Raw genomic sequence first — 21,971 nt, forward strand, 5'->3', positions numbered from 1 at the left:
TGTGTGTGTTGGTTTCAGCTTTGGTGGATGCACTGTGATGATGACTGATAAACATGTGCTGGCTCAGGGAGGACGCTCAGCCTTTAAATCTCAAACTTGTGAAAGATTGCGTCTGTTTGCATATAGCTGTTGTTATGCAAGCCCTCATGAAACTGGCAGAGGATGTTTCACTGTGTGTGAGTGATCAGAGATTGCATGGCTGCTCTGTCTCCCTCTTCACACAGACAAACAAAACAGTCTTTTTAGGTAACGCTTAAGCCCTCAATTGAAATCAACGAGGTCACGCTGCAGATGAGCGAGAACAGCAGTGCTGTCCTTAAAAGATATTAGAGGGGAGTGTGTGTCATCTTCTAAGTACAAAAAAAAAAAAAAAAAGAGTCAAAACTTGGCTTTAGGAGTATCATGTTGCAAGGATGCGAAAGATAATTTGACTAATTGTTACCAGAAAAGCAGAAAAGTGCATCTCAGGATCATACATCACTCTCCCCAAAGAAGGAACATCACATATTGCTTTGCTTGAATTTGTTGAATGTGTGTATTCGTTTGAGTGTGTGTTCATAAATACCATACAGCAAATAATAATAATAATAATTATAATTCAACAAAAGAAAAAAGAAATAAATCCACAAAACATTATATTATTTCTCATTACCAGAATGAACCAATACAATAAATTAAAACTATAACTAAACAGAAGTCCATTAAAATTGCTATATATATTCATATTGTATATATAGTATTCGTCTGTCTGTAGTCAGCCTCTCAGGTGCATGCTCAGTGGCGACCATAGGTGGTGACTGGAAGGAGTGGGAGGAGGCTCAGAGGGGGTCTAATAGCGAGCTGAGGGGTTATTAACGCATACCCTCATCAGCATCCTGAAACCTCAGTCCCATCACGCTGTTAACACTGGAAACAAGGGAACAAAGTCAGGAAAGGCGCACTGTGCTTTAGGAGGGGGAAACACTGCCCATTCTTCAAATAGTCTTTCATCAACAAAATGCAGAGGATCCTTCATTGTCAGGGTGCAGTACCGCCTTAATATTAAGTCCTTTGGGTCTCTCTGCCTTGTGCTGTGGCGATGTGAGGATATGGTGCTGTTAAGGAGTCCTTTATTGTTTTCCCTGTAGTAGGCAGAGCCACTGGGAAGGGGGACAAACGTAGCCGTGCGAGCTTATGAGGCTTATCGAAACCGGGGTGAAGCGTTGGGAGAGAGAACATCAGGCTTGGCTCAAATCACAAGCTATACACCCACTGAAACACGCTACGTTTGACCACAGGCAAGCAGTTTGTGTCTCAACTCTGTCAAAATAAGGGAAGAATTCTATATATTAAGGATGCAACATTTGCCCTGGGTTGTTTCATTTTGTCTGGGACAGAGCTCATAAACATAAAGAGTTCAGTACCTAGATTTGTCCTCTTTACCTCCCTCCCCCCCCCAAGATTTTTCTTCATTTTTGTACAAGAGTTCAGGATGGTTATGGTCTGCTAAGCACCACATCTGAGGCTCTGTCTGTCCAGGTGCGAATGCTAACCTTTTCACATTAACGCTCAGCTTGCATTTGTCCTTCTCTCAACTAGAGTCTTTAACACTGTCTGTAAGGGGAGCTTAAAAACCCCCAATAACAACTCCTCGGCTCCGCCTTGAATGTCCTCTTCCTGTGCTCCCTCTAACTAGGTCCATTTTTGCCCCCAAGGGGCAGCTCTGATGATGTCATTATCTGTCAGGATACCTCTATGATCTCCATGCTCCCAGAGAAGCTTGACTGCTTCCCAATTTTCCCCAGTTCTTCCCTGGACCTTGTCTCGGAGATGCCCTCCTCAAACTCCATCTGACAGCTGCGCCGCTTGAACTGCTTTTCAGATGCAGCCCCACTGTGACTCGAGCTGGTGGACATTGTCACTGCTGAAGACGACGAAGAGTCTCGGAGGTCTCGCTGCGTCTGTGGTGCTGACGGCTTCTCCCTCTGGGATTTGTCTCGTAACCGCACACCTTCGCTACACCCAAATGCCACATACGCCGAGCTGCTACCGAACCTCACCGACGACTCCTGTCCCCCTACCTCTCCTGCTCCCAGCTCCATCTCTCCCTGACCACCTTCCTCTGCTCCAAAGTGCCAGGGAGCATCTGCAGTCGGAGTGACTGGAGTGACGGGGGTTGTGGCTTGGACAGTGTCTCTGTGTTTGGTCCACATAGCCCCAGAACCCACAGTGGGCAGGGAAGGTAATGAGAGGAGCAGGGAGCCCTTTAGGTTTTCTTCCAGGCTGGGGCTCTTGTGGTCCAGCAGCAAGTTGAGGGACTGCGGAGGCTGGCGTGGTTGGGAGTGGATCGGCGAACTGCTGCAGTTTTGTTTGGTTTTTCTTCTGGGTCTGGATGAGGAAGAACCAGAACGATGGACTCCTTCACTTCCACTGAATCCCAAGCCTCCTATGCTGCCCCCACTGCCCGGTGAGGGGAATGGTGAATCAGAGGAGCTGGGGCTGTCAAGGACGGGAGACTGAGAACAGACACCATTGGAGATGCCTGTTCCTGGGCTGTCAAGCTTGCACAGCTTGGGGACGTCTTCAGAGTGTGTGGGTGCCAGGTTGGGGCAGTGGGGACTGTTAGGGGAATAGACAGACTTAATGTCTAGGGAGAAGGAGCGTTTGAGTCGATTAGTGTCCATGATCCTCTCTGCAGAGAGGTGCAGGCCATTGAAGCCTTGCTGGAGAGAGGTGGGTGACGACAGCTTGGGTTCCGGTGGGATGCGTGGCTCTGTGGTGGATGAGTCACAGTTGCTATGATGACCATTCATCTCGAAACCTGTGATGACTCCGTTAACCTCTGAATTCTGCTTAGTGTTGTTTTCAGATTTCTTGTCATCGGAGGTTAAAGCTTGGAGTAATCGCAGGCCCTTCTCAAACTCCAGCAACTGACCCAGGAAGTTAAAGTTGGGGGATATGGACGGTCTTCTGTCCTTTACGAATCTGTCAGCAGAAAAAATAAAAAGTTTGAAAAAAATAGGACACAACTAAGCAATTGTATTCTGAAGTGCGGTAATGGTTTTATAATAAATCACATCTGAATTCCTAAGATTAAATAAATGACCTATATAAAGGGTGTGAGCCCTTTTACTGATTCACAATACATAATAGTGTGCCAGACGTGTCCTGACAGGGCAAAGCTAAGCCTTTTGTATAAACTACGCTTGCTGGCAGGGACCTAAGAATTAGATTCCACCTGACAACAATGGGATGTCTTTCTACTGGTACTGACACCTTAGCTCAGCTGTTAATGGGTGGGAAGTGCAGGTGTACCTGTAGGCATCATCTGATGATAGGCCCATTGTCTTCATGATGTATGCTATGGCGATGGTTGCTGAACGTGAGATTCCAGCCAGGCAGTGCACAATGACTCTGCAGTTTGATACCTTAGCTTTGTCTGTTGATAGGTGGAAACAAATAAGTATGAATATATAGAACTATATGAAAATACATGCAACACTGCATACCACTGACAGGTCTCCTTTTTAGTAGGAAGACTCGGGAGAAAATCAGTGTCTACTGAATAAAAACAGACATATCCTGAAAGAGTACAAGGGTTCATCTAAGCAGACAGTTTACCTATATTACATGTGCATGGTTACATAAAACACAGAACACGCCCTTACCTATGAATTCGTTCGTTTTGTCCAGCCATGGAAGTAATTTCTCACAGTAGTTGTCATTTACTGGGATGCGCATGAAATGGCTTTCGCTGATAAAGTCTGGCTTGGGGCAGGTGTTGCTGGCATTCAGCACATAGGTGATGCCATTCTGAGCCATCAGATCCTGCAGAGAGGGACATGTACGTTGTTTAGCATCATGCTTTATTGCGAGTAAGAGCAAGTCAGACATTCTTTACTGGCAAAATATCCAAAATAAATGATACCTTATTGAGGACGTCTTTTTGTGATCCCAAATAGAGGTGAGGCAGGATGCGAGTAGGCCCTACGTTAGCTACAGGCAAGCAGGGCTGGGACAAGCTCATAGGTAGAGCAGTGGCGGGCTTCCCTTCACACAGGCCGGGGAAACAGGAGGAAAAAGCTGCAAAGCCTCCTGCAGGGAAAGAAGAGATGGAGAGAAGCGGTTAGGCATATGAATGGTTTTCCATTTAGACACACACGAACACACACGCACTGGGAACTCTGCAAAGACTTCCATCACGAACACTGCACCATCATTAGCAGACGCTCAGTAGTCTTTAAAAGGTGAATCTGGGCTACAAAGTCTGGGTCCCTTTAGAGCAGCAGGAGCTGGAAAAAAAGGGGCTCTCTGTGCTTCTGTGAGTGAGTTAGGTTAACTGCTGGGTGGCCAGGAATGCGCGTCTGGCCCTTTAAGAGGCAGGCGGCTCCACTTTTGGCATATGTGTATGCGTGCGTGTGTGTGGCTCCGTTTCCTGCATGAGCTCATGTCCTGTAGCAGAGCATTGCGTCAGGCTGAGGGAATGAGAGAGGCCACAGGTGCAGGGCCAGGACAGAGGCCCAGTAACATCTCCACTGACAGCTGAAAAGCACACACACACTAATGCATGGTCAAACGCACACCCACACACACACACGACAGAAGACGAAGAAGATATGATCTGAAGAAATGATCTCATACTGTTGCAGTCAATATATCCCAATATTCACTCTCACTGACATTAACACACACACACACACACACACACACACACACACACACACACACACACACACACACACACACACACCCATACTCATTAATAGTCTGTAGTACTGCAGTTGTACAACTACAGGGAGGGGGACAAGGAAAAGAGGTAGGGGTCTTCTTTGGGTGCTGACCTCGCTGAGGACTGTGGGGAGGAGAGGGAGTGCTTCAAGGAAACCTTGAGTCCCAGAAAGACGATTAGAGCCTAATCTAGGTTCAGCCTTCCCTGACCCAATCCTGGATGCAGTGCATGCACACACCTTAACACACACACATACATACACATTCACTTAGTGAGAGTGAGTGAGACATGACATCACTATCCCCAAGTAGCACACACAGCACAGTGCAAGCAGGACGCTGCCTTCCCCTGTAACACACACCCAGCTGCCCTACTCGAGTAACAACAACTGGCAAACAAACAGACGCACACATGTGGAGCACACAGTTTCATGTGCGTGCACCCAACAAACAGGAGAGCTGCATAAAAAGGTTGTGCAAATCCACAGAAGATAGCAGCTTTTGGTATGTGGTGCTATTTCACAACAGCACAGCTTGTGAGCGGTGAGTAGGCTGGGTGCATCCCGATGACCTAGTGCTATTCTGGGTGCAATGTTCCTTTAAGAGCAAAGTGAAGAAGGCCTGCCTGTTTCCAGCTATTAATGGCAACCAGCGGAGCGATGACATCAACAGTCCACATGGGTGGTGGAGTGTAGAGAGGCATTTGATGCAGAAAGAGCAATCGGATAACTTTCAAGAGGAGGCTGAGGGATTGCTGCCATTACGGCAACAACTCTATGATCAAACCTTTTCTTGGCCTATATAGCGTAGACTAAACAGACAGAGTGTGGAGTTCACACTAGACTGTTTCTCAATAGCTTCTCCCCTTGCAGCAAGCCTACGGGCAGTGCTACAGCACTGATAATTGATAAAGCAGAGGGAGGAAGGGATCTCTGAAGAGTTTCTTTCCTGGTTTCCTACTTCCCAGGCTGCTGGTGAAAAAATTGCACTACATATAGCATATACTGTATCTGTGTGAGGGAGTGGTATGTTCCTGGAGACAGTCGGATCAACAGGAATAGCTACATCACACAGCAAGCATTTCCTTTTGTATGTGCTTACATTGTTAGAGAGTTGTTAGAAGGACTGAAGACAGGACATTCCACACAGTCTGTGTGTTTATGTGTGTGTGTGAGTGTGCAGGGAAATGAACACACGAACAGAAATATTCTGAATTGACTGAACTGATAATTGTAGTCCCGACTAGTGTAGCACGCCTAATCTCGTGTTAAATAAACACAAAAAAAGCACAAAGTTGGGCCAGCTAGAGTTTGCCTATGAGTGAGTAAGGGGTTACTGGCATAAAGGGTGACTGAAGTCAGAGATAAGAAAGCAGGACTGCGTGTGCCTTCTGGCTTTTCGAGTGCTATTACAGCGACATTACGTCAACACAATTACAAACACCTTCCTTGTAGTCAAAGCTTTACACGGTTGGTGCTAATGGACATTAGTCACACAGGAGATAGCGTGTTATTGCCACCTCGTCACCTGACCTTGCTCTACTTAGGGTTGCCAAGACAACAAAGAAAAGCAGTGTTGTTGATGACAATTTGCTTCCCCTCACCGACACCACCCTGCTCCAAATACTGGTAAGAAACAAGGGCATATGAGCACACTGATTTACGCACACATACACCAAAAAACCTAAAAGATGTGGCCTCACATTCTCCATTAGAAAAGGATGACACATCCGTTCATTCCTATCTAAGCACACATATAAACATACTGTACACTCACACTGAGGTCACTGAAAATACCCTGTGACACACACCAGCCCAACTGTCTGTGAAGATGACATCAGAAAGTCAAATGGGAGAGATGAGTTCACCTTCATGATAATCAGCAGAAACTGACACCCTGCATTAAACTCACGAGTTAAATTTCCCACAGACATACCAACCTAAACATACAGTTTTGTTTTTGTGGAATAAAAATCAGAGCTTCTCACATTATTGTTCAAACACTGAAATCATGAAACCATACTCTGGCAGGATGTGACTAAATTCTGAACATACTCTTTAAAAGAAGAAAAGAAAAGAAAAAAGAAAAAAAAAGCAGTTTGGGGAGTAGGAAAACCCACAACCGGGAAAGAGGGCACTGTGTCGCCATCGGCAGCTCTCAGCAGTGGTGACTTCCTTTTTCCGTTTTTCTCTGCCCACTTCATCATTTAAGCAACTGCTTATTTTCCTCTCTCTTGCTCCGTCAGAGGCGAGCACTCAGGCCTTTCTTTGTTTGCCGGCAGCGAGCAGCAGTCCCTCTCCTCTCCCACATCTAAATTAATACCCAGCTTTCAGTATGAAGGCATGGGCTATTGTTTCGCTAACGTGAAAAGTGTGTATGTTAAGCAGATCAAATTCAGACTCTTCAGAGCTGTGCTGCTGCAGAAAACTAAAAGATGAATGGAGGGTGGAATAAGCGAATGAACAGAGGCACACAAAACACCTGCCTAGAAGTTATGGTTTAATGGGATCTCTGCTATTACATCACTGCTGTTCGTACAATTGACTTCCTTGCCAACACAAGCTCACCCCCTTTCTGTGTGTGTGTGTGTGTGTGTGTGTGTGTGTGCTTCAGCCTCCGTTTTACTCTTTTACTTGTCTGTTAATGGAGTAGGGGGGGCAATACACAAAGCAGACGTGTTCATGCACACAGACAAGCTTTCAGGCCCAGGGGGTGGGGGGGCATTGAACGACTACCCCACTCCCCCTCCATCATTTTTCTCTTTGGCTGATATCAGGGGAGACATGACGCCATCCTCTGTGCCCCTCCAGCTGTCCCCTCCACTATGAGGGGACATTAGCATCTCAATGTACCCGCTCCCCTCCCCACCTCACCCTCCTCACATGACATCATTGCACACATGTCCCACTTCAGCTCCACAAAGGCTGTGCTGGGGCCTGACGATGCAATGAAAGTGTGTGCGCTTGTGTGGGTTTTTGTGACAGAAATGTGTAGACTGACAGAACATGGATGAGATAGTAGGATGAGGTCATCGCTTTCATGCACAGCATCGGCTTTATGATGGCTGCGAATGAGAGCACGATATTTACGTCATATTAGCTGACGGTTAAACTTCATTGCTCTTTATCTTCCTGGACAGATAGCAGGAATATTCCACTTTGATCAACTGCCGTTTCAGCAGCACCGTGTTACTGCAATAAAAGACCATAAACCACCATATAATTTAGCCTGCATTGACAAATCTATTTCCACAGAGATGTGTTAAAGTGCTCAGTACCTGTGACACATATAATTCTATTTTCATCTGCTGATGGCAAATGTGTGATCCCCCACCCATCCCAGCTTTCTCTGAGTACATGAATTTGACACTTACAGCAGCAGAATCTGGTTGTGTAGATATAACCCGTACATGCACATGTGCACATGTGAAGAGTGACAGGTGCAGATAACTGCTTTGAGCCGGTGCTCTAAAATGCCCTGTGTGTACCGTCTAAATAGACGTACATCTGTTATCCAAAAGGTTCAACTACAAAACGAGCAAATTAATTTGAGCAAATGACGAGCTAAAGACATATTTTGTGCAACGTGCACGATGCCGTATTGTCGTATAAAAAGGATTTTTCCATTGCTCTGCATTGCCTCATTGCTCTGTGTGAAAAGGTGTTATGTTAAACACCTGCAGTGCACACTGCACACATATTGATAACATAATCTCCACAAGACACCATTCTGCAGAGAGAGCGAATGAGCAGGAGCGAGAAAGAAAAGCCAAGAGCAGAGGAAAAGAAAGAGAGAAAGAAAGAGCCTTTGTGATAATTTTACATCTCAATGACCACAGGCTGAGAGAGCATGAGCACTATGTCATACCATGGGTCACAGCTCTCATCCGCTCCCCCACTAGCTCTTTTTCTCTCCTCTTTTCCCTCTTCATCGCTCCTCATCTTCATGATGTCATCTTCTTAATCCCCTTTCTTCCTATTCTATACCTCTAAACAAATTAAGTCCAAAAACAAAAGATGGGACAGCAACTCTCAGGTCTGGCTTGCTACGCCTAATAAATTCTTTTTTAGCCTGATGTAGAATCCCATCTCTCTTAAAAATTCACTTCACTGCTATGTTTCGTTCGGATAAAGCTTGAAATGGTAAATACCTGACAGTCCACTGTGTGCACTCATCTGCAGCGCACAAACTATTATCAGTGGCTTTCCACCTTGTTCGCACCTTTTCTGCATGTATTCAGCAATCGTGCATTTCATAGCCATGCAACTCAATGCATATCATAAATCACATTCCATCTTCTGCATGTATGCCAAACGCACAGGACTTCAATCCAAACATGTTGCATCTTATCACCTTGCACCCACACAGACACACGTATCTCTTCTCCTCCAGGTGAATACACACCTCGAAGCTCTCTCCCCTCCTTCATCCGGCGGACCCTGATCTTCAGCCTCATGTCTGTGTCCTGCAGGTCCGGCCAAAAACAGTCCTCTGCTGGGGCAATCACCACATCCAGAGGCATCCCCCAGAACGCACTCTGTTCTCCTCAGAAGAGTGACAAAGGTGAGCCCACTGAAAACCCCAAGTCCACAAAACTCCACTCAAGTCAAGTTAGCTGTTCCAGCTGTCCAGCCGGTGACCCTCAGCAAATGGACCCAGCAGAACAAAAACTAGTCCAAAATGTCTGTGGACACGCTCCTCAAGTCAACAAATGGCCAAAATCCCATGCAATGACCACAAAAATTCCTAAAATTCTCCTGCGTCAATATTTGGTAATTCTGTGGTTTTGTGAAGAATGGTGACCACAGAGAGTGCCAGAGACAAAACAAAAGTGAGTAGCCTGTAACGCCTGTATGTAAACGCCAGTTGTAATCTGCCTGCAGCTGGTTTACAGAGCGTCTGTGTGTTCCTCTGAGCGCTCTCTCTGTCTCTGTGAGTCCACAGCCAGAAGAGCAGCCCACTATTGTTGTGCCGCTCCACTCTCCTTTCCTCTCATTCGCTCAGTCACTGGCTTACACTCCTCCCTCTCTCTCCCTCCCTCCTCTCTCTCTCTCTCTCTCTCTGCGAAGAGGATGACGGAGCTGCACTCTCTCCTCGAGCTCTGGGGGTGAATGAGCTCACTTGCCGTGAGCTCAGACTCTACCCAACCTCCCCTCCCTCCTTCTCCTCTGCTACCTCCCTCTCTTGTGGAGCCAGTGCTCCGTCATAGCTAATGTCTAAGGCATGTAACCACATTCCTTACTCACCCAGCAAATATGCGGCCACCTCAGGGGCCTAGCTACAAAACAGGCCTCTATCAGGGTAGGATGGAGGCTAAACCACAGCTATCACGCTGTTAACAAACAGCTACGTTATAGATTTAACTGTCTTTGTTCTCAATGAAAGAGAGGAGAGAGATAATGCTTGGCTTTTGGAAGCCTTTCACTGACTGGCGTTACTTGTTTTTGTAAATGCCGTCATACATAACAAACAGAAATATGCTTTATTTTTATTTTTTTTACATGAACCGTTTTCCTGTTTTCTCATTTAATTCATTTGAGACGTTAGGGATGATTACCTGATGATAATTATATCATATCTACAATAATTAGACTCCTACAGCTATGCAGTACTATCTATTACTGAGTAGAAACTAAATACCTACATTAGGTTGATTGCCTTAAATGTACTGCATCCTCTTAGCACATTACGCTTACTGCAGGAGAGGGAATTAAGGCTGTGCGGTGCGCTGACAGCTGATTTGTCTCTCAAGGTGAGGGAATGTATGTGACTTCACCACTTTTCCTGCACTGGTTCATGTCTAACATGTTTGTGTTTGGAAACTGCGATTTTGTCTGGAGGATGTGAAGGTAGCCAGGCGAGAAGAAAGAAAGCAAAAGCGGAGCAGAAGTATGGAAAAAAGAAAGAAATGAAAGCAGACAAAAGAGGAAGGAAATACTAGAGGTGATGAAAAGACCAAACAAGCTCGTGGTCAGCCAGCCACCATCCATTTGACAGGCCACAGACTCTTGGTACTATGGAATGACAAACACGTGGGCCACAAGTCCAATTATGGAAACGAGGCAGTAAAAAACTTCACAAAACTACTGGAAGAGACTCAGTGTTAGCAAACTGCGATGCAGGTACAGCTGTTTGTCGAGTTATTAATATGAGGCTATTGTGTTTTGTGCGTTTCTGCAATAAGTCAGAGCATATACAGACTTGCTTTCTCGTCTTTTTAGCACACGTTTATGCCAATCAACCTTTGGCTGAAAATAATAGATGTATGGAAACAACTATGTTTAGGCCAGTTGACCGTCCTTTCTATCTCTTCTGTCCCGTGCTGAGACTTCACAGTGCACTGATTACATTCAAACTAGGTCAGATGGACTTCAATGACATTAAGTCACCGCACTGCTCCAAAAAAAAAGAGAGCGAGAGAAAAAAGGCAAATAAGCTTATACAAGATGTCCAGTTAGGGGGCCAGCTGCATGCTGACTGACCTCATCTCATCACTGCAGACCCCTGAATGATCACACATGGGTGAGAACAGCTTTACGTCATCCTCTGTTCAACTGCAAGAGAGGGCGCGAGAGGAAATGGGCCTAATGATGAGCTTTGTGAAAAATGCAGACACTGGTTTTGGGAGAGTGTCAAACTATGAATAAACACACGTCACCCCACAATCACCATTTTAACACACACTCATGCACTGTTCTCCCATTTGCATCTGAACAGGTGTGGCATGCCATGGTGGTCAGCCGGGGTCGCTACGCTTTAAACCCACAGATCATCACCTCAGTTTGAATCCACGCCTCGGCTTAGTTGTTCTGGCTGTGTGGCTCGAAGCCATAAAGTAGCTTTGAAACACACGAGGCTCTAACACCTGCAAACTCTGAGCAGTGGAAACCGACAGCAACAAAACAAAGTAGCTGCTGGGTGATACCATGCTGAAATACCATGCTGTCGCTCTCTTTATACTCCTCTCCTCCTCCTCTGGTCCTCAGCAGGGTAACAAGGCTGAGAATAGTAGATGTGTTAATTAGAGGATTACAGCCAAGATGCTATAAATGACAGCCGGGCCTTCTTTATTGACTGCACATGTGTGCCCTGCAGCTACAGAAATAGGTGGGATGGTCACTTTGCTCGCCCCCTCCGCTGAGATTCTCTCTTAGATTTAGAGCATACTTTTATGGTGCAGAGCTTGTTACTAAGGCGACGCATGTTTACACACACATACATACACAGAGCCCAGCCAAAACTGATAATGAGCAGTTGGTATGGGAAGGAAACGGAGAAGGTGGGTAAAGGACGAGGAGCCCTGGGATGTCCGAACTGACTGGGAATGCCTCAACAAGAGATGGTGGTGTTGGGTTGATTGAAAGGAGAAACACGACCTTTGCACCTGACAACTGTAGAGAGTTGTGAGGATTATAGAGCTTGTAGTTCTGTGCTTACATGTTGTAAATGTATCATAAATGCAAACATACTGCATAGTGCAGGGTTCAGTCTGAACTCTAAACCCCTTTAAATGTTAAATAAAAGTCTATGTTTATTGCCCTTAAGTTAAAAAAAATGACTAACTTAACTTTTGCCGTGAAATTGGTCGGTTTTGCACAATAAACCAAATCTTTATTACTAAATAAAAGGTAATTACTGCACGTACAAAGTTTTACTTTTCACCACATAGGTAACAAAGACTAGATGGCCTATGTGGCCATAATAGGAACATAAAGATAAATTAGTTAATATTCTGAATCTTTCTTTACAATTATTTAATAAACTCTTTGAAATGTCTTTTAAAATATTGAACTTTTTGAAGTTAAGATAAAAGCACTAAAACACATTCTAGGCACTGAAAATGTATTAAGCTTAAATTATGAATAATTTGATATTAATAATTAATGACTAATTATTTAATGGACTGAATGAGTCAACTCTACTCCAATATTGTTCTCTTTTATAACTCAGTATAAAGTTAATATATGTTTTTTTTTGCACCAGCACAAATTTTAACATTTATCACCAGCAGCTCATCAAAAAAAACATAATAAAAATAAACTGACACACGTATGCCCGTAAACTCTGTTTGAACTGAGTTGCTGATACAAATATTTTCTTTAATATATTTTGTCAGAGCCCCCCCTCCTTTTCCACTGAGACAGGCAGCAACAGGAGCGTCACTCTACACCGTGGATCATCTGTCAGGATATCACAGGAAAGAGAGACGTCATCCTCTGGATAGGGCAGGTTAGGCTGATGAAGACTGTCAGTTAATGCATGTGTGTGTGTGTCTGTGTGTGTGAGAGAGAGAGAGAGCGGGAGAGAAGGATGACTGGTGCAAAGGTGAGAGAAAGGAGAGAATAGTGCTCCAGGGATAGGAATAGAGTAAATAGTTATTTGTGTCTGTGTGGGTAAATACAAGTTTATGCACTCTTGCACAGGTGTATGATCACTGCACATGTGTGCATGTGCGTGTGTGTGTGTGTGTGTGTGTGTATGTGTGTGTGTGAGCAAAAATGTGTTGATAGTGCTGGTTGTCAGGGGATCAGTAACAAGGATGCTCTTGCAGTGATGTAATGCCTACAGGAGAACACAGCTGCCATGCCTGGGGGGTGAGGTAGTCACCAGGGGAGAAAGAGGGGAGGATGGATCGAGGAATGGAGCAATTGAGGGAGGGGGAAGTGCTGAAGAAGAGAAGAGGAGGGGGAGATTAAGTCATGGGAGGATACTGGCGAGGAAGAGGGGCTGTTTGAATCAATAGGGAGATAGCTGAAATGATGCTGTCATATTGCCAGGGGACATTAGAAATGTCACCGGTATTGTGTGTGTGCTCATCTTGACTCTTTTTCAAACATCTATAATTGCACCACCATTAATCTGCACACACTACTGAAATTTTCTGCTCAGCTTTTTAGAACAGAAAAGTGTGTAAATATGTGAGTCTCTCAGACATATAGAGAAGCTTTATGTCTTCGTTACATATGATAACATCAAAAGGATTGAGGAAGTGAAAACAGGGAATCGGAGGGAAGGGCAGGTGGTGGTTCTTAGATGCAATCGAGAGAAGGAAGCACAAGATTAGGGGTGCACTGATGCACCACCTGGTCATGTGTGAGGCTGGGCATGAGGCAGTAGGGCTGGGCCATATTATACCGTTCACGATAATACCGGTATAATGTTAGGCAACGATAGGAAAATGAAATATCGCGATAGAATGGGAGTAAAACGCGCATGCGCAGTGCCTTTGTTTTCATACGCACATGGCCGATCGTTGAGTGAAACAGATGAACCAGAATTGGTTTGTAAAAATGGTGCAACTTCCGTGATGTGGAACTGGTTTGGTGTTTGTCCGTCAGATACACAACAAAGCACATTTTTTTGCAGAACATGCAAGCGGCCGTCGTTATTGTCATATTTGTCGGACTAAGATGCTCTTAAATCTGGGAGTAATCTGGGTCCTAAACTCCGTATCTTCAGGTCAAACAACACTGCAGCATCACTTAGAGTTAAAAACTGTCTAAATTCTTTCATCTTTAATAAAACGATCAGCATTGCTGCTTTACCAGGTGTAACTATAAAGTTTAACTTCCAGGCATCCATGAAAACAAAAGTTATTACATTTAACGGAGTTAGAAGTTAGCAGGAAGCTAGCGGAAGTTAGCTCGCTAGTTTCGCTAGTTACCTAAGCATGATATAGCATGTTCTGACTGAGAGATTTCTGAAAAAAATCAAACGTACAGCTCTGCTATCACTTCCAACATAAATGAAGACAGGAAACTAAACAGCAGTGACGTTTGTAGGGTTACTGAAGTTGGGCTAGCTGGTATATAATGATGTGCTACGTGATCGCTAGCGACACAGCTATGTTAGCATAACATAAACAGTGAAGCTGGAGGACGAACACTAACACTTTTCCACTTATAAAAGTTAACGTGAAGGTTCTTCATGGTTAGAGACAAATGCAATCGCATGGCAGGATGCTGTAAACGGACAAAACTTCAGTCAGGAGAACAACTGAGATAATCCATCCACAATACGAGGTTAGTCATTAATATACTGCAACAACATGGGAATAGAGCAGCTGCCAGAGAATTCAACATTAATGAATCAATGGTACAGAAGTGGAGGAAGCAAGAAGAATGAGTTTAATAAAGTTTGATTTATCTGACTGCCTTGTTTCGCTTAATGTGCCTTATAATCCTGTGCACCTTATGGTCCGAAAAATGCGTACTGCACACTGCAGTTTAATGTTGCAAAGCACCTCTTTTTAACTTCAGTGGATATTATACATGGTTATGCTCAGGATATGTCAGCCCATTTCTACTGGAAATGCCTTTTGGTTAAACTTTAAGCAAGGAATTTGCATTTGCACTGTTACATTTTTATAAAGCTTTAATGTACATAAAAACCAGCTTCTTGTTTAAGTGAAAATAAATGGAAGGTTGTCTTTTTGCGCTAGTAATGTTGTGGAGTTGTATTTTGTCTCGCATCAATTATATCGTCAGTTATATCGTTATCGCAAATTTTCAAATATATATCGTGATAAATATTTTTGGCCATATCGCCCTGCTCTATGAGGCAGTCTGATCTCTATCTGCACAGCCTCGAGGGATGCTAGCTCGTAGCACTCATTCGGCAGACCCCCCTACCCTCCAAACAACTTAAGCCCCTGGAGAAGCTCAGAACCCGGGGGTTACTGCACCAGTAAATCTCTCTCACTGGCAAGAAATTAGTTTAGACTTACTTTTAGACACTCACTCAAGCATTTCCACAAAGTATAAACACACACAGACACACAAAACGGGGAGAAGCTAAAAAGGGTAAGCTATCAAGCACACCAAAGGGGGCTTTCAGGACCAGACGGGTTTTCATAAACCAGATGAACTACTTAAAAATACCAGTTTGAGGTTTTGAATGGTGTGTGTGTGTGTGTCTGTGTATGCATGTGGAGACAAAGGGGGACTGTTAAGTTTCAATATGAATCGCTGCTGGCCACTGCATGTGTATCTTGCGTGCATATAAAGCCTGTGCATTCACTTTGAGTGCATATAAAATAAATGTTAACTTTAGCTTTATACAGCGAGACAGCTTACAGCTGTTTTCTGCGGTTTTATATGGATGAATAATGTATGTGTGTGTGCAAAACAGGCTGAATATGTGCAGAAACCATGTCCATGACAATACAGTAATGAAAACATGAGGAACGCGAATGTGTGCGTGCATTAAGAGCACACACTTCACCCTGCTCTGATTTCCCCAGAGGTGAGTTTGTCTACACAGGTTCTCTTGAGTAGAACGGATGGCTATTTCATTCTAAATGCAAATGGCCTGAGCTGGAATGCATAGAATAACACCCCTCATCTCTCTCATTGTCTCTCGCATGTGGTATTAGTCTTATAATGGCGATACTGTGAGAGAGAGGAGCCGACACCAGATCTGTTTGTTTTTAATGGGCTTGTTTCACTGCTACGTGCAGACAGACAGGCAGGTCTCAGATCAGTTTAGTGTTAATTAGCTCCTACCAGCACAGCAGGCAGACTGACAGATCCACTGTCCTCACAACAGAGCTGGAAGCCACGCCATCTGCTCCTCTGTTAGCTCAGCGTCATGTCTACCTGTCTTACAATTAACTCAGACAGTCTCAGGCTGTACCAGGGCATCTCTCTGCAAACGATATGCTGTGCCTGTCTGTGCCTGTCACTGAGTGGTGTTTTCAGATTAAGTGATATTCTTTAAGAGGAAAACTACTATTATCTCATCAATGTGTTAGTGACTCCCAGGGTTTCTTTGACCATACTGAGGCATATTAGAAATGGAAAGGTAACACAAATCAGCTTATAATTCAACAAAAAGAAAAGAAAAGAAAACAAACAAAAAAAGTATGTCATTCTTCCAGTCAATTCCCCTCCTGGACAGAGATCCGTCACAAGGCAGGGTGTAACCTGCAGACTGGATTTGGGTGTAGAGGACATGGTGACAGCGGCTACTGCAACACCCGAGGTCAAGGTTAGTTTTTCCGGCCATTACATGCCCTGGACACTGTGTGCATGTGTGAATGTGTCACATCCACAATGCGACAGTGACATCACTCCGTCAGCTACAGAAGAACAATAGGAAGGGAATGACGTAATGCCATGGAAGGAACTGGGCAAGCTGTTTCTGCGTGCACCACTGTGCCAACACCTACATCATGCCGTTTAATCATCTGTAAAGCTGGTGGGATTTCTGAGCTTCCCTTTTTCTTTTTAGTCCAAATACAAAACAACAAAATATAGATATATAGAAGATTGGTGTGCATACATGTTCTCTAGACATCTTTTTCTTTTACCCTGGGGAACCCTGATGTCACTTTATCAGAAACAGGAAGTAGTTACACAACACAAGAGGAAGTGGCCTCTCAGTGCTGTCCAGCCTTCATCTCTGTATGTGTGTGTGTATAAGTGAGTTTTTTGTGTGTCCGCAGAGGGGAGATATGAGGAGGACTGAGAATGATCACAAACTGCTGCATACCTCAATCTGAAGGTTTGGATTTGCCTGGAACTCCAAAATTAGCCTGTTGCTGTGGAGATAGAAAATCTCCCTCTTTTATCAGGAAACAGCAGCAGCCCTCAAGGTTGAACCCAAACATTTCAGTGTGTGATCAGCATGTATTTACGGTAAAACGACCTGTGTTACAAGTCTGTATACATACCAGGAAAAGTGTTAAACCACACAGGATTTAAAGTATCAGCACTGTAACAGGCAACTATTCTACTCCTCTGCAACTAGTCTGGAAAAGAAGAACCTTTCTCAACCCCTTTTGGAGAATAATTAGCAAACAGCATATTAAAGCAGATCATCTGGTGCTATAAGTTTAAAGGGAACAAAGTACAAGTCTGCAAAGACATGGACCTTGTCCACACAGTAAAAGTGGAGTCTTTTCAGTAGGTAAATAAGGAAGCAGCTCTGTGGCATGCCAGAGATAAAGTGCATCAAAGACAGCCCAGTGATAAACAGGAATCCACCATTGTTCCAAGGAATGACGTTATGACAGGAGCGGCAGTGGGCAGTCCGAGCATGAATGGAATCTGGTGGATGCAGTCCAGGCCTCGGTAGGATAAACTAGCATAATTGTTAGCTACTCCTTTCCCTTTTCTTCTGCCTTTGGAAATTTCCACTCCACATGTGTGTCAGAGACGTCAGGGTAAGCGCCTCAGCGGTAAGCTGACGGTGTAGCAACCAAACTAGCGAATACTTGGCCCAAACTCATGATGAGGTTTGAGTTATGAGGTGCTGATGGGGGTGAAGCGAGCTTTGGGTAGCACACTGTTCAGCTTCAGCTCCTGTTGACCCGATGTGTTGACACTGCCTAGGTAACAGTTTCAACAAACTATTTTTATCCCCTGCTGGATGAATGTATGACCGGGGGCAGGCTGGGACGTTCAAAAGGCCTCTAGATAGAGTCTAGAGTTCCAATGCAGCAGGACACAGAAGGTATGAACAGACTGTATACATAAACCAGCTTAAATACCTATACTATAAACAAGTATGTATTTAGGTCAACGTCACAGGATTTTGCCAAAAAGTTTACCAAGAGTAAAACATCAAAAAAGTAAGCAAATATTAATTCTGCATGTGTAAAGAAAACCCTAATTTAAACCCTTAATGGTTATTTTTTACAGTCATGTTTTGTCTTTACCACACATGTTATTCTGAATCACTGTGAACTTTATGTTAATTTCTTCCCACGATTAAAGTTATTTTAATTCTTCTAAGCTTAAGTATCAGTACCAGGGTCTCATTCACAGACATATCCACACTACTTGAAATTGATGCACATCTCTCCCATACCGGGATCTGGGAGAAACCTTCAGTCTTCTCCTTTGCATGTCAAAGTATATGCGTACAACAATGTGTTTCTCTTGTGCGTCTGTGTGCGTGTGTGTGTGTGTGTGTGTGTGTGCAAGGGACTCGGTGATGGAGGAGAAAAGGAAGAAGAGCAGGAGGCAAGCAGAGCAGTGAGATCACGTCATGGTGGAAACATTTGGCAGCAGCTCACATAAACACACACACACGCACACACACACACACATGCGCGTGCATCACACTGTGCACACACATAAACATGCACATATGCTGGCCTGTTTTTGTTCTCCCAAATTTAAGGGAAAGAAGGGGAAAATGACATCAAGCTCATCATGTGAGGCCAATGAGACGGACGGGGGAGGGGGCGAGAACACTGGCAGAAACAGAACATTGTTACATAAAATGCAACTTGGTACTGACCTCCTCTGGGCTTTGTTACCATATTTATGTGTGTGTGTAAGAGTGTCTGTCCACATGTGCACGTATTTGCAAGCTTTCTCAAGTGTGTGCACAAGTTAAGGGTTTGCCCAATATCTCATCAAGGTCATTACCTGCAAAGCAGAAAACTGAGCATTATGTCACTGTCCAGTTAGAGGGCTTTTCAAACTATGTCACACTTTTCTGAGGCGGGAGGTGATGTCATAGATATTTTATAGCCTTTATTCGTTGACCTTTGTGCTCCCGCGGTGCTGGCTGGGGTGGGGCCGGTATGTGTTGTGTATCTACAGGCCAGGGTGAGAGCATCGAGGCCACTGGCGCCAGATGTGACGACCGCAGGAGTCTGGGCCTAAAAATAGAGCTCTGTTCTCAGCACCATGAAACAGAAGAGAGGAAGGAGGAAGAGGAGGAGAAGGGTATGGGTAAAGCGAAGTAGAAGTAAGGGGGAAGGTAAAGGGGGTTGAAGGAGAGATGTAAAGAGGACTGCTGAGGAAGGCGAGGTCATTGAGAATACTGTGTCAGTTCTCCCTGGGGACGGTGAGCTCACCTCCTAATGGCACCACTGGCTCCTTCTCAATGAAATCATTGATCTGCTAGAACTCCCATTGGCGTAATTGAGAGGTAGGAGGGGGACGTGGAGGGGCAGAAAGGAGCAGAGAGGTGCAGAAGGGGCAGGTTAGGAGGTTAGTATACACAGGAAAGAAGGGGGTGACGGAGAAGCTGAAGAGAGAAAAGTTGTAGGTGGGGAGAAAAAAAATGGACCTCAGACACACATCCACAATTAGTCTGCAACCTCTGACCAATGATAACACACCTGGAGGCATAAAGCAGTAGGCAAATGTCATTCAAACACTGTTTACACAACTTGATCGATCACGTCATTTTCCATCACACGTTTATCTTTAGAAGCCGACAGAACCCAGACCCCCAAGCAAAACTATAAAACTTTTACAGCAGATACATTTTTAGCAGTTTCCGATCACATAAAACTGGTGATCCGCATCTGTTGAAGCATCTCAAACACACATGCGCGCTGCAGGTGTCCGCGTAAATTGTGTGTGTGTGTAAGCAGTTTCTTCACCTCAGGCTTCAGCTTCAGAAAGGCAGACTTCATGCTGGGCTCCAGAAGGAAAGAAAGTCTTTCATTTCTGTAGAGGCTCACAAACACCGAGCAGTGCGACCTGTCTCTCTGAGCGAGCTCTGTGACCACACAGGCTCTGACACGCACACGCATACTCACGCACACATTCAGGATGAAATAAGGAGTATTACCTCATCTCCTCAATTGCTCTCATTTGTCTATTATGTCTTTTCTCACACAAATACTCCAAAACATTGCCTCATACCAATTCTTGCTCTGCTTTATATGCACATATTCATGCACGCACAAAAACATGCATGCTCACAAACAGACCTCCTTATGTAGCTCATTGGAATGTCTGAACGGCTGCATTGTAAGGTTGTGCCTCCCATGATTACCTCACCTCTTCAGCTTCTCTCTAATGTCTGCACACACACGCACACACACACGAAAAACACTCCCCACACTGTTGTATAACAGCACACGAGAATGAGCCGTAACTTACTTGACCTTTGTACCCCCGTGTCTGTGCAATAACACCCTAACCTGATGTCATCAAAGCCCAGAGGAACACAGCAGCTCCTGTATGTGTCTGCATTATTTACAATGTGCATGACAAAGAAAGTGCAAGTGAAAGAAAATGAGAGAGAGGCACCTTTCATCTCCTGATACCTCCCATCAGTATGTCACTGCCTTGTCTCTTGTGTGCTTTTGCGTGGGAGACAGAAAAAAAAATCAAAAACTGTGCCCCAGATCACATGCTACAGTATATAAATGAACTCTTTTCAATGCAGTTCATAGGACTCTGTATCAGGGACAACACTGTCCATCTACTGGACACTTAAAACTGTCATGCAATACTAGAATAGCATAACTCATTTTGTCACATTTTATTGTGAAACAACGCAGTTTGATTGATGTGTTTGTCTTCAACGGAATGTGAAACGGCACAAACCTGACGAGGCCTGTTCATCTGTGAAATCACTCAAATATTCACTGACATCATCGCCCTGAACATGTCAGTGAATATTCTTAATTCACCTATGTAGCGAAATACTACAATTTTTAAAAAAAGCTATATGAGAGTGAAAAGGCAGCAAACACTTCAAATTTAGGATTAATAAACTGCAAAACTTTATTTTCCTTTGGCCACATAACTGTTTCAGGATTACCTCTGCACTATGAGTGCAGTCAAGTGCTGCCACTATAGACTATTTAGACATGTCCCTTGTCCCTTGTCACTACCTCATTTCAGTTGGTGTCCCTTTTCTCTCCTTTTTCCCTTTGACCTAACGGTGTGGTGTTTTAGTAATCCCACGAAAAACACTGGCAGATGGTGCAAGAGAAGATTAGAAGGAGTCTCACACATCAGAAAACTCTGTAGACTCACACATTACACGGATGACATATACATCTGCATGTTCCCGCACCTTCATTTCCTCTTTATGACCCAACTGCTGTCATGGCGCTTTTATAATGCTATTTTTGCATGTGTTTAATTTCCTAATTTCTAGCTGTCACCCCCTCAACTTAAAGTACTTGAAAAAAAAAAAGGAAAAAAATGTGCTATGAATAAAACATATTGTTATTTTTATCTCCACCTCCCTTGCACTTGAAAACACTACCCAACTCTCTTTTCATCCACAGCTCATGAGTAGCCTTTTTGAAAGTTCTCTTTTTATTCTGTCTTGCGTAATAGACTGCTGAAACTAGAACACGGCAGCAAAACATTTCATGCTGTCAGTTCTATAGCGGGGCTGCTGTGACGTATGACACAGCTGGCATCGGCTAACATACCACCTAGCCCCACACTAGCAGGGAGTGTTCAGCGTTGTCTCCAATTTGGCTGTGTGCTTGCAGATTGGTGGGAAATGCACAAACTTTAGAGCCACTGGGGAGGCAGCTGGCTCCAACCAAG

The 21,971-nt window shown here is 44.4% G+C and overlaps 1 protein-coding gene across 3 annotated transcripts in view; it reads right to left on the reverse strand.

Annotated features, from left to right (window-relative positions):
• Positions 1 to 351: 351 nt before the first annotated feature.
• dusp8a (dual specificity phosphatase 8a) overlaps positions 352 to 21,971 on the reverse strand; it is a 41,619-nt gene continuing 19,999 nt past the window's right edge. For 2 of the 3 annotated variants that reach the window (XM_005734886.2, XM_005734885.1), the window contains exons 4-7: positions 3,908 to 4,074; positions 3,648 to 3,807; positions 3,295 to 3,418; positions 352 to 2,964 (exon numbers count right to left, since the gene is read on the reverse strand). In XM_005734886.2, the coding sequence (XP_005734943.1) occupies positions 1,722 to 2,964; positions 3,295 to 3,418; positions 3,648 to 3,807; positions 3,908 to 4,074 (1,694 nt within the window). In that variant the 3' untranslated portion in view covers positions 352 to 1,721. Of the gene's footprint in view, positions 2,965 to 3,294; positions 3,419 to 3,647; positions 3,808 to 3,907; positions 4,075 to 9,111; positions 9,842 to 21,971 lie in introns of those variants that run through there. The other variant, XM_005734887.2, reaches the window with a different exon arrangement.

The sequence above is a fragment of the Pundamilia nyererei genome, unplaced genomic scaffold (genome assembly GCF_000239375.1).
Source record: "Pundamilia nyererei isolate P.nyererei 1_Seehausen unplaced genomic scaffold, PunNye1.0 scaffold00060, whole genome shotgun sequence".
Taxonomy (NCBI): domain Eukaryota; kingdom Metazoa; phylum Chordata; class Actinopteri; order Cichliformes; family Cichlidae; genus Pundamilia; species Pundamilia nyererei.